This window comes from Quercus suber, unplaced genomic scaffold (assembly GCF_002906115.3).
Source record: "Quercus suber isolate HL8 unplaced genomic scaffold, Cork oak 2.0 scaffold_936, whole genome shotgun sequence".
NCBI classification, from domain to species: Eukaryota; Viridiplantae; Streptophyta; class Magnoliopsida; order Fagales; family Fagaceae; genus Quercus; species Quercus suber.
The window spans coordinates 110,990-125,690 of NW_027070359.1; the positions used below are offsets into that span (position 1 = coordinate 110,990).

At 34.1% G+C, this 14,701-nt stretch overlaps 1 protein-coding gene across 1 annotated transcript; it reads left to right on the forward strand.

The window, feature by feature from the left end:
• Window positions 1-1,993: 1,993 nt before the first annotated feature.
• LOC111986219 (tetraspanin-18) lies at window positions 1,994-12,516 on the forward strand. Its single transcript, XM_024017847.2, has 6 exons — window positions 1,994-2,505; window positions 3,094-3,193; window positions 3,366-3,446; window positions 3,511-3,615; window positions 6,226-6,429; window positions 12,166-12,516. Exons 1-6 carry the CDS (start codon window positions 2,159-2,161, stop codon window positions 12,217-12,219), a joined length of 891 nt encoding a protein of 296 aa, XP_023873615.2. The 5' UTR covers window positions 1,994-2,158; the 3' UTR covers window positions 12,220-12,516.
• Window positions 12,517-14,701: the final 2,185 nt, after the last annotated feature.

Sequence of the window (14,701 nt, forward strand, 5' to 3'; positions counted from 1 at the left end):
AGAAGTGCAATGAGTGAGTGCCCAAAAAAAAAAAAAAAAAGATAATTGTGGCAATGGTATTGCTAAAAATGGTAGGGGAAAAAAAAGTGAATGCCAAAATTTGGGGAAGAATTAAAGAAAAATATAATGTACTACGTACACAATATTTTACAATATTTTCACAATAAATCACAGGTAACTAGTTATTATTAGTTCAAATTTAAATTTAACATTGAGATTACTATTTTAATCTAACAATAACAATAAGTAACAACCTGATATTTTGAATTTGTTGTAAAAATATTGTAAAAATTACGTACACTTAATTGAAAATAATAAAATAAAATAAAATAAAACTTTTTTCCCAATTGTGGCAATGGCATTGCCGAAATTGTGGAGAAAATTTTCCCCATAATTTCGGCAATGCCATTGCCACAATTGGGAAAAAAAAAAATTTCCCCACAATTTGGCAATACCATTGCCACAATTGAGAAAAAAAGTTTTTTTTTTTTTTCCATTTTCGACAAATCCATTACACTTTTTTTTTTTTTAAGAAATGATAAGTGCACACAATTTTTACAACATTTTTACAACAAATTCTAAGTATCAGGTTGTTACTTATTGTTATTGTTAGATTAAAATAGTAATCTCAAAGTTAAATTTAAATTTGAACTAATAATAACTAGTTACCTGTGATTTATTGTAAAAATATTGTGTACGTAACACAGTATATTTTTCTTTAATTCTTCCCCAAATTTTGGCATTCATTTTTTTTCCCCTACCATTTTCTACAATACCATTGCCACAATAACTTTTTTTTTTGGCACTTACTCATTGCACTTCTCACACTCACACATCCGGGCAGCGGAGGAAAATTGGGCAGATGAATTACGGCAACACTGTTGCCAAAATTCAAGTTTTTCTCTTTCCTCCCTTTTTCTCATTCTCTCTCTTACTTTTTCTTGAATTTCGGCAACACTGTTGCCGAAATTCAATCTCTCTCCTCATTCCCCTAAATAACTTGTGGGGGGGAGTTTTTTTTGCTCTTAGAAAACTTAGGAGTACTCCTTTTAAGCAATTTTAGGCTCTTGTCCCACATTGGAAGGAAATTCTTCCTCTTTATGCCTTATAAGGGGTGACCAATGACATTAGAGTACCAATAGTTTGGTTGTGTAACAGTACCTATAATGCAAATATATTTTAAATTTAGCAATATTTAGCCAAAAGACTCCACTATCTAAGTCCTCAATACAAACTTATCCAAATATATATATATTTTTTTCTGATGAACACATATATGGTATTTCAGCATCTTTTTCTAGATTCTTTCTCTCTCTCTGTGATCTGATTTTTTTTTTTTTTGGGTATTTTGGTTTGTAGATAAGAGACTTGGATACTTGAAATATTTTCAAATTTTTTTGATTTGGAAATTGAGTTTCTGAGACTCGAGGTCCACGTAGACGCCACATAGACCTCGAGTCTCAGAAACTCGAGTTCCAAACTCGACTTTCTGAGACTCGAGGTGCTACTAATTAATATAGTTTCTGAACCGGACTAACTAACTAAATAGTTATAGAAAAAAAAATAGTTACCTATTTCCTCCTAAGAATAGTATTTATGTTTCAAAATTGTGTAAAAAATATACCACTAAAATTAAAATGTTTTAAAAACAACTCACTATTTTCTTTTGAAGAAAACATGTTGCATAAAAATATTTTCCAAATATGAATCTTGAAAGTAAACCTTTCCTTTTAAAAAAAAAATTCAAGTTTTAGATTTTAAAAAAAAATTTATTTTTAAAAAACCTGTGGAAATATGATATTTGTTTTTTCTTTTCTTTTCTTTTTTTATTAAAAAAAACCTAAATTTGTTTCCAAAATCTAGTAGAAGGAAAAGTGGAAAACAACCAAATAATAGATGTCCTCATAAAAATAAAAAATAAAAAATAAAAAAAAAAGTAATAACAAGATGCTCTAAAAAAATAAAGAAAAAATGAAAAAGAAACAAAACCAAACGAAAAACACAGAAAAAGCAAAAACAACAAAAGCAGAAAATCAAACACAGATTAATAGACCTAAAGAAACACAAACAAAAATATAAATACAATTCTCATTAGGTTTAGGGTTTCAAAGTCCAATCACAAATTTTTTTCCCCATCTGAATCCCCAAATTGTCGCAAATGCGACGCAATTGCTGCCACATTTCCTTGGCATTCGTGCTGAAATTGTTGAATTTCCTTCAAGCTTTCGTTGGGGTTTCGATCATAGTCTACTCAGTATGGATGCTCAACCAGTGGAATCATCACATTCCCATATCACCACCATCACCATCACCACCAGCACCTTCAGCTCCATCTCCATCTTCATCATCTTCTTCTTCTTCTTCTGTATCCCTTTTCTTCGATTCTAGTTCTGACCAAGCTAGGGGCTTCAAACTCGAGGAGGTCGAGGCCGATATGGTTTCCGGATTCGATGGCGGGTTCGGGTTTGAGACCGATTTCACTTCCTTCCAGCTTCCCGCTCCTTGGTAATTCATTTTTTGAATTTGGGTATTTGAAGTTTGACCCAGAATTGTATTTTTGAAAACTATTTTCATTTTGTATTGGGTATTTAAACTTTTATCAGAAATAGAATATTGGGTATTAAATGAAGTTGGTATGGGTGTCTTACATTTAATGCTGTAACTATCAGTATGTCTAGCTTCTTATGGTAATTTCATTGTGCTAGAAATTAGGGAAAAACGAATTGATTAGCTTGAAACTTTTAGCATTTCCTTTTCAAATTAGATATTATTTTGTGAATGCTTGCTATTGTAGATATTTTGGGGTTTTCTTTATTTTTGTCGGAATTAAAGTTGTTTGTGTTTTGCTTGTGAGTGTATTTATTGAAGCATGGGTGGTGTTGTGTGTTGTGCTAGCATTTTGGTGGTTTTTGTGATTCACAGTCACAAGTCTAGAAATTTGGTGGGACCCCTATAATATATGATGGTTGTAATAAATGTGGTGATTTTATACTGGGATTTCACTGCCAGTTACTGTTCACTGTGATAGTGATTCAACTAAGGCAGTGTATTCTTCCTTGGAATTAAAATTTGGTGCTTCTTTTTTTGTGGCAGGTTCATCTACTCTTTCATGGGAGTGGGCATTCTCTTGTGTTGCGTAACTCTCATAGGTTGCATTGCAGCTGAAGTAATACATGGCTGCTGCCTGTGTTTTGTATCCTTCAACTCTTATGTATTTTCTTTGTCCTGCTTATGTTGGTTAAAAAATTCATCTCCTTATGTCCCAAGTTGTGAACTAAACTCGTTTTGATCATTGAACTTACTTTTGTGGTTTTTGCTAGTAAGTCTATTTCTTGTGTCTTTCCCTTTAACCTTGAAAATTTTAGTATACTGTCCTCATCACTGTATTCATGCTACTAGAAGCGGCTTTGGTGGCATTTATTTTGATTGATCGTCAATGGGAAAAGGTGATTTTTTTTTTTTTTTAAATTAATGGTAAATGATTGTAAAATATGTTTACTACCTTTACAGGATCTTCCATTTGATCCAACTGGTGAACTTGAGAGCCTTCGATCTTTCATTGATGAAAATATTGATATCTGTAAATGGGTTGGTTTTGCTGTGGTTATAATTCAGGTATGTTCTCCACTCTAAGGATGGCATTTGTCAATCTGTCTTTAATTTCTTGGAAACAGATTGAGAAATCAATCTCTCACATGCTCATATATCTTGTAGTTCATTAATCAAGGATTTAGGAATCAAGTTTTGCCAATTGTAGCTCAGAAGTATTTCAGCGATTTCTCTCTCATAATTTATAGCTGTACTCTAAGATATAATAGATCTACTAACTTTAGTAAATGCATGAGCCTGATTGATAAGAATCATATTTAGTAATTAATTGATGGTATATTGATGAAGCAAATTTCTAGAATGATGGAATATTTTCCTCATCATGTTTGTATTGTGTGACACTTACTATTGACTTATATTTATGATTTTTATTGCATGGTTAGGGAGACTAAGACCTATTGTCAATTGAAGGAGTTCCATGGTAAGCGTATTGTGTGATGTACTCTTAGCATCGTGGCAGCAATACTCTCAAATTTGTAGAGTATTGCATGGTGCCATAGTCAACTAATATAAGCACATGAAGATTATCATGGCCGTTCTTGGTCTATTGGTTAGGCACTAATGGTGTGGAGGTGGGTTGAGGTAGTTCTTATGTTTAAAGCTTATCATTGAAATTTGAACTCCTAATTTCTGAAGACAATGAAAATAAACTTCAGACTACAAAAAGGAAAAGGCTTATCAATCAGAAAGTTATTGCTATATTCTAAAAGATAACTTTTATTTTGTGTCTGACTAAAAAATCTTGTTATTAGACAGAAGCATGAGTAAGAGTGTAGACGGATGATGCTATTGGAGTAAATGTGTGCAAAAAACTTCTGTCTGAACATTCAAAGAACATTTTATGCTGTTTCAGGATGCAGTAATTGACTTTTCCTGTTGTTTTTATTGCTCTATTTATAAGTTAATACAGCAGCTACTGACTCAAGAAAGAGAGAAAAGAAATGAAAATATTAAAAACAAAACAAATTGTATGAACTCTGTCTTCTACTTTGGTGATTATTTCTTAATGGTGCCATCTTACAAATAAACCATTATGGACAAAGTATCATCTCATTTCCTGTACCCAACTGCAAAGCATGGTATACCGGATTCCGGTTGGCATTTAATGTAAATATCTTGAGGGAACAGCAGTTCTTCCTTTGAATGATGACTCCTGAACATCCATCTGTGTTAGCATTGAAAGATCCTTAGGTTCTAGAATTTGATTGCTTTGGAATGCGTCCTTAAGTTTGTTCAACCTGTGCAGACTCTCCCAGCCAGTTATGGAAAAGGTGAATACAATGTTCCAAATTCCAACATTGGTTGGGGCAGATGCATCCAATGGCTCTTTAACCAGGGACTTACGATATCAGTTTAATGTTCAATTTGAAGCTGATAATATCATGGGTTTCTAAGTGTTTTGTAAAGTAGGTGTCCTGGTGTAGGTGGATGTTACTGATGTCCCGCTTTTAATGATGTTTCTGGAACTGCCTGGAAGCTGAAACCTAAAGATGTAGCCCACCCAATCTTGTCCAATATAGGCTCTAAATAATTATGCAAGGCTTGCAAGCCCTCTAAACTTGTTTTCTCTTGATATTAATCTTAATTGATTTTGAAAGTGTTCACATTTTCATTGCAATCAGTTTATATCCCTTTCAAACCCCAGAATGTTTTATGGAAGGTGACAGCCTCTTGATGGACCACTAGATATCCTTGCTGGATGAAACGATGGAATCTGACCGTAATAAATAGAGAGTGGAATGAAAGGCTACTCATCAATGTTTGTTGAACTTGTGGAGCTCTTCTCACAATACAGAAACTCAGACATTAACTAAACCTCCTTTAAGTTCAATTTGAGGATAAAGTTTAGGAAGCATGGAAGAAGGAATTTACATAAATGAGTGTCTAGGATTAAGGGACCAAATTTTAGTGGAAGTATTATTGTTTTAAGATCTACTAGTGACATTCAATAGAGATGAGATATTAACAGCTCATACACTAAGGAGTTTAAAGGAATGAAAAAGTTCTCAATTTCTAAATAAATTGATGAAAATGAGAATCCAAATCTTATGTGCATGGTGTGTAAAAAGAATTGGTAGTGAAAATTCTTCTTTATTTTGACTACATTTTTAAGGGAAAGCAAATTATTGAAAGCAAATATAGATGGCCGTGACTGAACTTCACACCGCATGAACGCATTTTCTTGCAAATTCTTTTCATATTTGTGAAAGTATCTATTAAGGACAAGGTTTTCCTACAAACCAGTTTAGAGAAATCTCCTCCAACCAACCACGTGGCAATGTATTTGACTATCCATGTGTATTATTTAAACAAGTTACATTACTAAATTAGAAAGTTGTGACTAGAAATGCACAAGGATGGTCTTTTGAACTGCCATGTGGGCTGGAGGAAGTTTCCTCCAAGAAAACTATTTCCATCAAAAAAAATTCTATAGTTTCTGTTCTCCAATAAAGATAATTTATTACAGATTTCTACAAAATTGTTGCTTACCAGGTTTCTTTTTATGAGAATAACCACAACCAATGGGGTTGTATAGCGAGCTATTGCAAGTCTATTATATCATCAGTTTATTGGATCTTATTTTTTTCCTTATATTTTTCTTGGTAATTATTTCAGGCATTATCTCTACTATTATCAATAGTGTTACGAGCCATGGTTTCTACTCGGAGAACTGACTTTGACTCTGAAGATGGCTATGATGATAGGGGTAGAACTTGGGAGCCCCTGCTAAATTCACAATCAAGCCAACCATCTGGGACAACCAAGGGTGATGGCAGAGGGACTCAATCGGACATCTGGAGCACACGAATAAGGGAGAAGGTATCTTATTTATGATAGTAGCCTTAAGTTAATCATATATAAGCTTATGACTTTTCTTCGTGATATTAGCTGATCTGAATGTAGGTTTATTTATTTATTTTTTCAATATTTCCCTTTTTGTGACCAATGAAGTTTTGTTCTCAACATTGAAATGGAGTATACCAGATGAATTTGCTACTTTGAATAATTAAGATTATAGACTGTGGACATGGATCCAAGAAGTATAAATTACAGTAACAGGATCTATTAAAGTCACAATAGGTTGTAAATGTGTCAGGCATCCTGCAGTCTACCTTAATATGTGCAATTCAAAACATTAATGAGTAAACAGTCTAAATGGAATGGCATGAACTTTATCCCAAACATAATATTTAAAATTTGAGGTGGCAATAATCAATTGTCCAATTTTTATGCGGTTTGCATATGTACATGTCTTACTACCAGCTATACTGTCTCAATACATAGATCGATTGACATCCTATGTCCCTACATTTTCTTTATTTCTATTGTATGTTTCTTCTTGGCATGAGTTTCAAAATAAACCTATTGATTCTGCTTGATTTTGTTGGACCTGATTGATAGTGATAGATGCTGATTAATGCTATTAAAGGGAATTTTTTTATTGAGTTTTATTTCCATATCTTATGCAATCTCATTATCAGTTTATTTTCTTTCCATGTTAGATGTAAGTTGGAGAGCCTATTAAAAGCTTCTCGGATGATTATTGTAAATAGCTGATCATAGATTAATGAAATTTTTGTTGGTAGTTTTCTTTGAGTGCTTGGTTGTGATTCCGAGAAAGCCCATGTGGTGATTCCTTGATTCCTATTTTTTATCCCATGCTTAGTGTTGATTCCAACAACCCTAGGCGGTGATTCTTAAATTCTATTTTTTATATTTTCATTGTTAGCGGTGATTCCAAGAAAACATTATGTGGTGATTACTAAGCTCTATCATTTCTTGTTTGGAGTAATTTTGATTTTGCCTCCTAAAGTTTCAAATTTTTGAATATGTACACTTAGGTGTGTTTGAATACCACTTATTTTGATGAAAACTGAAAACTAAAAATACTGTAACAAAATAATTTTTAAATATGTGAATAATATTGTGAAACCTAGTTTTAAAGTTTTTTTTTTTAATGAATAAAGTACTTGCGGGTCTTATGAACAGTGTAGGAACCCACAGTGCATGTTCTCAAAAAAAAAAAGAATAAAAGAAGGAAAACGCTAAAATGTAGACATTGGCCTTTATCAAGCGCACGTTCTCAAAAAAAAAAAAGAAAAAAAAAGAAGGAAAATGCTAAAATCGTTGGCCTTTATCAGCTGTATCCAAACGGGTACCTAGTGTGCGTTTGGGATGAGTTAAATTCTTTAGTTTATTTTTGCTACTATTCATGGGTCCTATTGCACTTTTTAATGATATCATATGTCCCACTACACTTTCAATACTATTCATGGGTCTCATTATATTATTCAGCTTATTTTTTAACATTTTTTCTACACTTTCAGTAAAAAGTTTTCAGTTTCTGATAAATAAGTTATTCCAAATAGACACCTAATATTGCTTAGGTTTGGAAAAAAAAAAGCCCTTCTGTGCAGATTTTGTTAATGAAGTGGCTGTTAAGTACCAACTCATCGCAAAATGCTTAAAACTACGTCATTTTGCCATGTCAGGAATATATATATATATATACACTTTAACACTAAATTTTTTAAAAATTATTTTTATAAAAAAAATCTATTTTCCAATTTTTTCCTTCTGATATTCCCTGCCACTGACACTTTTACATTTTCTAGAAAGTTAGTATTTTCATTGGAAACAAACACATACAAAATAAAAGGTCTACCTCCCTGAATCTCATTCTCTGAAATTCAAAAATTAAAATATGATCTTAAAATCAATTATTTCTTTCTTTTTTCTTGTTTGATTAATTTTTTTACCTTCCATTCTCTAGGAAAATCAAAATTTTCTGCCCAAAAAAAAAACCCGCTACTTTGCATATCTTTGTTTGATTCTTAAATCCAAAAATTTCATTAATTATGTTTCATATCCAAAGTAGTCATCATTCTATTTCTTAGACTCAAATTCAAATTAAAAAAAGAAGAAAAGAACATGAACGCTTTCCTTTGCTTTCTCTTAGCAGCCAAACAGATTAATACCTAATTAGAAGTCTAGTTGGTTGCGTGGCTGAATGGGTAGATTAAAAAAATTTCATTAATTTTGTTACAAACCCAAACTAGGCAACTTAGATTCAAATTCAACAAAAAGAAAGAAAAGGGGAGAGAAGGGTGAGGAAGGGGGGTGAAAAGAAAAGCTGTCCTTTGCTTTTTTCCTCATCAACAAAGCAAAATAGCATCCAAACAAAAATTAAGCAGGCCAATCTGCCTGCCTGAGTGGTCAGATCCATGGATTGGGTAGCAGCTAAACAACTGTGCCATTCTACAATGGTGAAAATGGAGGATTGGAGGTGACGTGGGGTCAATATCATTATAATGGATGTGAGCAACATGGCCTTTGGAGAAGCGTGGCCTTGGTGGTCGATGGCGTAGGCCTACTCCACACACCTTCAAATCCCTCCTCTCACTCCATTCCTTTGCTTTAATCCTCCCTGATCTCTCTTCATTTATCACACCTGGCTCTGCTCCAAGTTGATTTTCTTCATCAATTCCCTCATCCATTTTTCTGCCTCCCCTCTCCAATGAAACCCTCAAATTTTATTTTATTTCTTGTAAATGTTTGTTTGTTTATTCGGGGAAGAACACGGCATTAAACTGGAGGAACCAGCTGGACTCGCTGGTGAAGCAAAGAATGAGGAGAGTAAGAAGGGAAAGAGAAAATGGAGAAAAAGTAAAATCAAAAGAAAGATAAGTCCATAAGGGGAAAAACTAAACATTTTAATGTTATTTAATTGACTTGGCATTATTTAATTGACGTGACATGATTTGATTGGCCCAACCAACATACATGACAGGCTTAGTCTGCATTTAACGGACACATTAGTACCAGGTATAGATGGAAGGGCTCCAATTAAAATGCTACATAGCAGTAGGGGTACCAATCCAAATTTTGAAACCCTGGGGGGAAAAATCAGTATCACCCCAAACTTTAAGGGTGTAAATTGCAATGTAGTTTTTTTTTTTTTTGTTCTCTCTTTGTTCTTTTCTTTGTTTCCTTGGTAGCAAGTCCTGGATTGAGAGTTCTTTGTCCTGCTTCAAATTGTGGTATGAAAGCAAGCTTTATCCATTATACCCCTCTCTGACACCGACAGTCAAGAAAGACACCATCCTGACAACAATAATATTAGCCAATTCAGACCTACACCCACAAACACCCCAATTCATCCCAACCTACCCAAATCCCACCCCCATGGTGGTTACTCTTCACCCCAAGCTGTGACCATAACCTAGCCACCAAGAATCACTGACAACCCAGAACCACACAATCAAACAAAACCACCCCATGATCGCAACTTAACCGATCAATTTTCATTCATAAGTGGTGCTAACATGGACCTGACCACCCAGTCAGCCATTCAAAAAAATCCCAAATTGCCCACATCATTGAGAGAAAACCATACCTGTCATCCCACTGAACAGAAACAGAACCCTAGCCACTGTGTCAAGCCAAACAATCCCAATCACCGCCAATGCCTTAATCACATACAGTGATAACAAACCTTGTGCTATAACCCCAGTGCTAGGTTCCAGATTGCAACAAGTTGAAGCCACCCTAAACATGATTGCCATTTTTATTCAATCCATGTTGCTATCGAACCTTTCTATCTGGGAACATGTTGACCAATTCACCAACTTGAAGCTTTGTCATTGGCCCATTGCTTTGCTGTTGCTTCAACCACAAATCCACACATTCCAAATATTCCCAAGCACCATCAAGACAATCCGACATCTATGAAGCCCATTGTGGAAGGTGATTGTTGCTGCCACCAAGCCTTCAATCCAGTTTTCTAAAGACAAACACCATCACTCGGTTTTCTAAAGATTACAACCCAACCCATTAAAAAAAAAAGAAGCATAGCCCAGTTCACCCATTACTCAATTTTATTTCATTTTTATTTCCATATCTTATACAATCTCATTGTGAGTTTTTTTTTTTTCCTATTGTGATATAAATTTGGAGAGCCAATTAGAAGGCCCTAGACTCACTATTGTAAGCATTTGATCATGTATTAAATGAAATTTGGGTTTTAAGTTTTCTTCCAGTGTTTTGTGGCTATTCCAAACAAGCCTAAGTGGTGTTTCTTGGGTTCCTATATTTATCATATGCTTGGTGTTCATTCCAAACTACTCTAGGTGGTGATTCCTTTTTTTTTTTTTTTCATTGTTGGTGGTGATTCCTAGGTTATAACCTTTTTTATTTCCTCATACACCAAGTCTTCTTTCGAGAGCTCATTGTCCTACATTACTTGTCAGTCCAGTTTTGGTAGTGCTGAATGATTCCCCTTATATTTTTGTGGGAACAATTTTTTTATTATAATCATTTCACTTTGAGACACACATAAGCAGTTTGGTCATCTCTGTTTAATCTTTTGGCCTACATGTGTGAGACACATAATTAGATCATAGAAAAACACATAAACCACAGTATTCTTTTTACAAAATAAAAAATAAAAATAAAAATAAATTGTCATTGTTCTACACATCAGGTTTGATTTCTTCTCTGGTTGACAATTATGTAATAAACGAGGAAACAGGATGAGCTTTTGGATATCCATTTCAAAATTATCAGTACAGATTTTATGCTAGTACGTTTAATTTGTGAGAAATATCTTGAGATTTTGATGTAGGATCTTGCAACACTGTACTTTGATTTCTTGATGACTGTTTGGGGCTGAAACAGGGGATAGAACAGACAACAAGATAAATAAAACACTAGGCAATCACACCTAGGTCTTCCTAAGCAATTACACTTAGGTAGGAGAAGGTAATCACACCCTCAAGGCTTAAAACAAGCTGTTGGAATTTTATTAGAATCAACTCACTATGAGTAATATTGACTACAATAAACAACAAAGGAGTTAATGACTCCTAAACCAAATAGGAAAAGGACTCAAAACATAAAATAAGACTCATGGGCCTTTGGTACAGCCAGGGACAGCCCATTCCAGATTTTTGAAACTACCAAATTGCCCTTTTTCTAGTAAACTTAATTAAAACCAATCCAACAGCAAATAAGCAATGAAATAAGACTCAATGCTACTTTTAGAATGTCTATGTAAGGTCCCAAGAGAGCTCTTCATCATTTGAAACATCCCAAATTAATGCATGAGCACTAGAACTTGCTTTCCTTGCCTCTTTTAGGTCTTTAAACAAAGTGGGCTGCCAATTGCATTCCCCATGGATTGGTTTTTCATAGAGATGATTAACTTCTGGGTAGCCGTTAAGAATTAGGGAACTATATATTTGAAAACCTTTAGGCCTAGAGATTCATAACTTGTAATAATTTCTCAAAAAGTTGATTGTTCTAACTGTCTTTACAGCTAAGCAAGGACATGCTTGTCAACTATTCATTTACTTTTTCAAGGTTTTTTTTTTTTTTTTCAGCATTTTGTTTACATTTATCTAGTCTGTATTTTTTTTTTTTATACACGTGAACCCAAAATTTTGAACCTCACTGCCATTTTGTTAAATATTCCGATTTTGTTATTATTTGTTTGTGGAACTTCTCTTGTGATTGCCAGTAAGAGGTAATCATGCCATTTTGTAATATTTGATGCAGTATGGATTGAGCACAAATCAGAATGCGTCAGTGAGCACAAACTCAAGGCAGTGAAGACTAGAGATTGTTGCCAGGGCATTTAAAGAAAGCAGTATGCTCTGCTCTTTGTTGATACCAGAGTATATATCATTGCTTTATAGATTTCACATTCTTTGCCTTTCTTAAAGAGTTTGTGGTGTATATAGTCATTTGAAGATGTGTGCTGAATTGCTAATGTTGTCTGAGGGGAATCCTGATTGAGTGTATAATTTCTGTGAAACAATAAAGCTTGAGTGGTTCTAACTTCTAATGTGTGATGTGTCAACCCTGTTTCATTTGTTTACTGAAATAAGAAAGATGATTGTTGCAAAATTGTCAAATGTCAGTGACCTGGTGAGTTCTAAATCATATTATACAATGGATGAAGCTATACATTTGCAGCGTGCACAGAATGTCAGAAACATTGTGAAGCTGCATTCAAACCACAAGCCTGGACACACGCACCCGACTCTACATTCCATGTTATTGTGCTCTCTCTCTCTCTCTCTCTCTCTCTCTCTCTCTCTCTCACGCTATAGATTTCCTTTTGCTGTAGTTTTTTCGTGTTGTGTTCTCCAAGTGACTTCCTTACAAGTTACAACCCTTCTACAAATCCCATGATAATCATATTGGTTTAACAAATGCCACCCTTTTAAATAATGATAATAATGATGATGATGATGATGATGATGATGATGATCTTAAAAGGGGGAATATTATTTAAAATGAAAATGAGCTAACCAAAGTACAAAGGCATCCCTCGGAAAGAGGAATTTTTATTTTTGTATCACTGAGTGAGGTGTTATACTACCTCACAAAAGAAGGGGAGGAAGGTTGTAGCAGTCCATCCAATTAAAGTGTCTACTTTCCTAATACATGAGCTGCATATTTCGCATTGCGATGGGCCCAACTAAAAATACTTGAGGAAAAGCCTTTAGCCATATGTAAAATGTCCTCTAGTATGGTTAAGACATGCCAATTGGGGATATAATGAGGTATAGTAGCACTTTGAATCACCCTCTAGAATGATATTCTCAATATCTTTACCGAGGGCCAAGTACAGTACCCATCTCAATACTCATGACTGCAATTTGGCGATTTTTCGAAGATTTCATTTTAGTAGTGGCTATTACAAGGTTATCTCTCCAGACAGGGAGGAGTCTGGATGTAGAGCAGCATCATAATAGATCTTCATGGTGCCTAGAGTGGAGGAGGAGGTAGCCAAGTTTGTTCCATAACAAGGAGTGAAGAGGCTGGCATTGCTCACTTGGGCCCCAATTTTTTTGAGTTGAAGATGTCTTGGTTTCAAGTTTTCCAGATGTAATCAAGAGTTTTTTTTTTTTTTTGGCAGATGATGTAATCAAGAGTTACTGCAGAGAAGAGCATGGAAATTTCCTTGCTCTCCAGGAGAAATTATTATTTACATGAGGACGGCTGATGTGGTCTTCCCTAACCAATGAGATGATACTACTATCTATACAAATGTATGTGTGAGTTTCCTAATCAGCATAAGGAATAAAAAATAAAAATTACCAAATGATATCACATTTGCATAAATAACAGTATTTTATTGGTTAGGAGGTTAAGGAGGATCACGTCAACAGTCCTCCTAGTGAACCTAATAATTTCTCGCTCTTCAGGTCTTTGAAGATATCAAATGGTGGGTCTATTAAGAGTAAGACAATAGTAGTAGTTGATTTGATTTGTTGATTGCTGTATTAGATCTTTCCTTGAGCATGGCCTTGTAAGGCTTTTAGGTGCTTAACACCTATATAGGGGTCAAAGTGGTTCTTGGACCTAAGCTAATTGACTCTTAAACTTAAACTGAGTGGCGAATCTTTGGGGATTGCGACTCCTTGATATATTCCCCAGTTCACGTGTAAGATGGGCTCACAGTGGATTGATTTTACTCACTTTGCCGTTGTGTCCACTTGTCAAATGTTAAATTAAACCGCCCCAAGTTTAGACAAAAATGAAATGCTGGGGAAACATCCAAATTAACTGTTTTTTCAAATGTGTTGAACGTGTGCAGTTCTATGAGTGTGGCTGGGGCTTGACAAAAATACCCCATCCATTTGCTAATAAGTATTCTTCTCAAAAGTACAAATATATATATATATATATATTTATCTATCCCTTTAATGAAATGAAAAGAAAATATCATTTTAATTCCAATTTAATAAAAGACAAATAAAAAGTGAATAATATAATAGTAAAATTCTATATTTCTTTACTTTTAGTTTCTTCTTTTAATAAAATTTTGAAGACATTTTCATAACACATTTCATTCTGTATATTCAATTTTCAAGAAAATAAAATATTTCATCCATTGCGTAAATTGTGATTTTTTTTTCTTTTTCTTTTTTACCGCTTTCTTGAGAAATGTTTAAAAGGAAATAGAATCTCTTCTAGGTGAAAAAGTGACAAATTTCCCTTTGGAAAAAGTGAAAAACAAGAAAATTGCCTTTTGCTTTCGTTCTTAAAAACAGGTGTTAAAAAACAAAAACAAAAAGTGAAA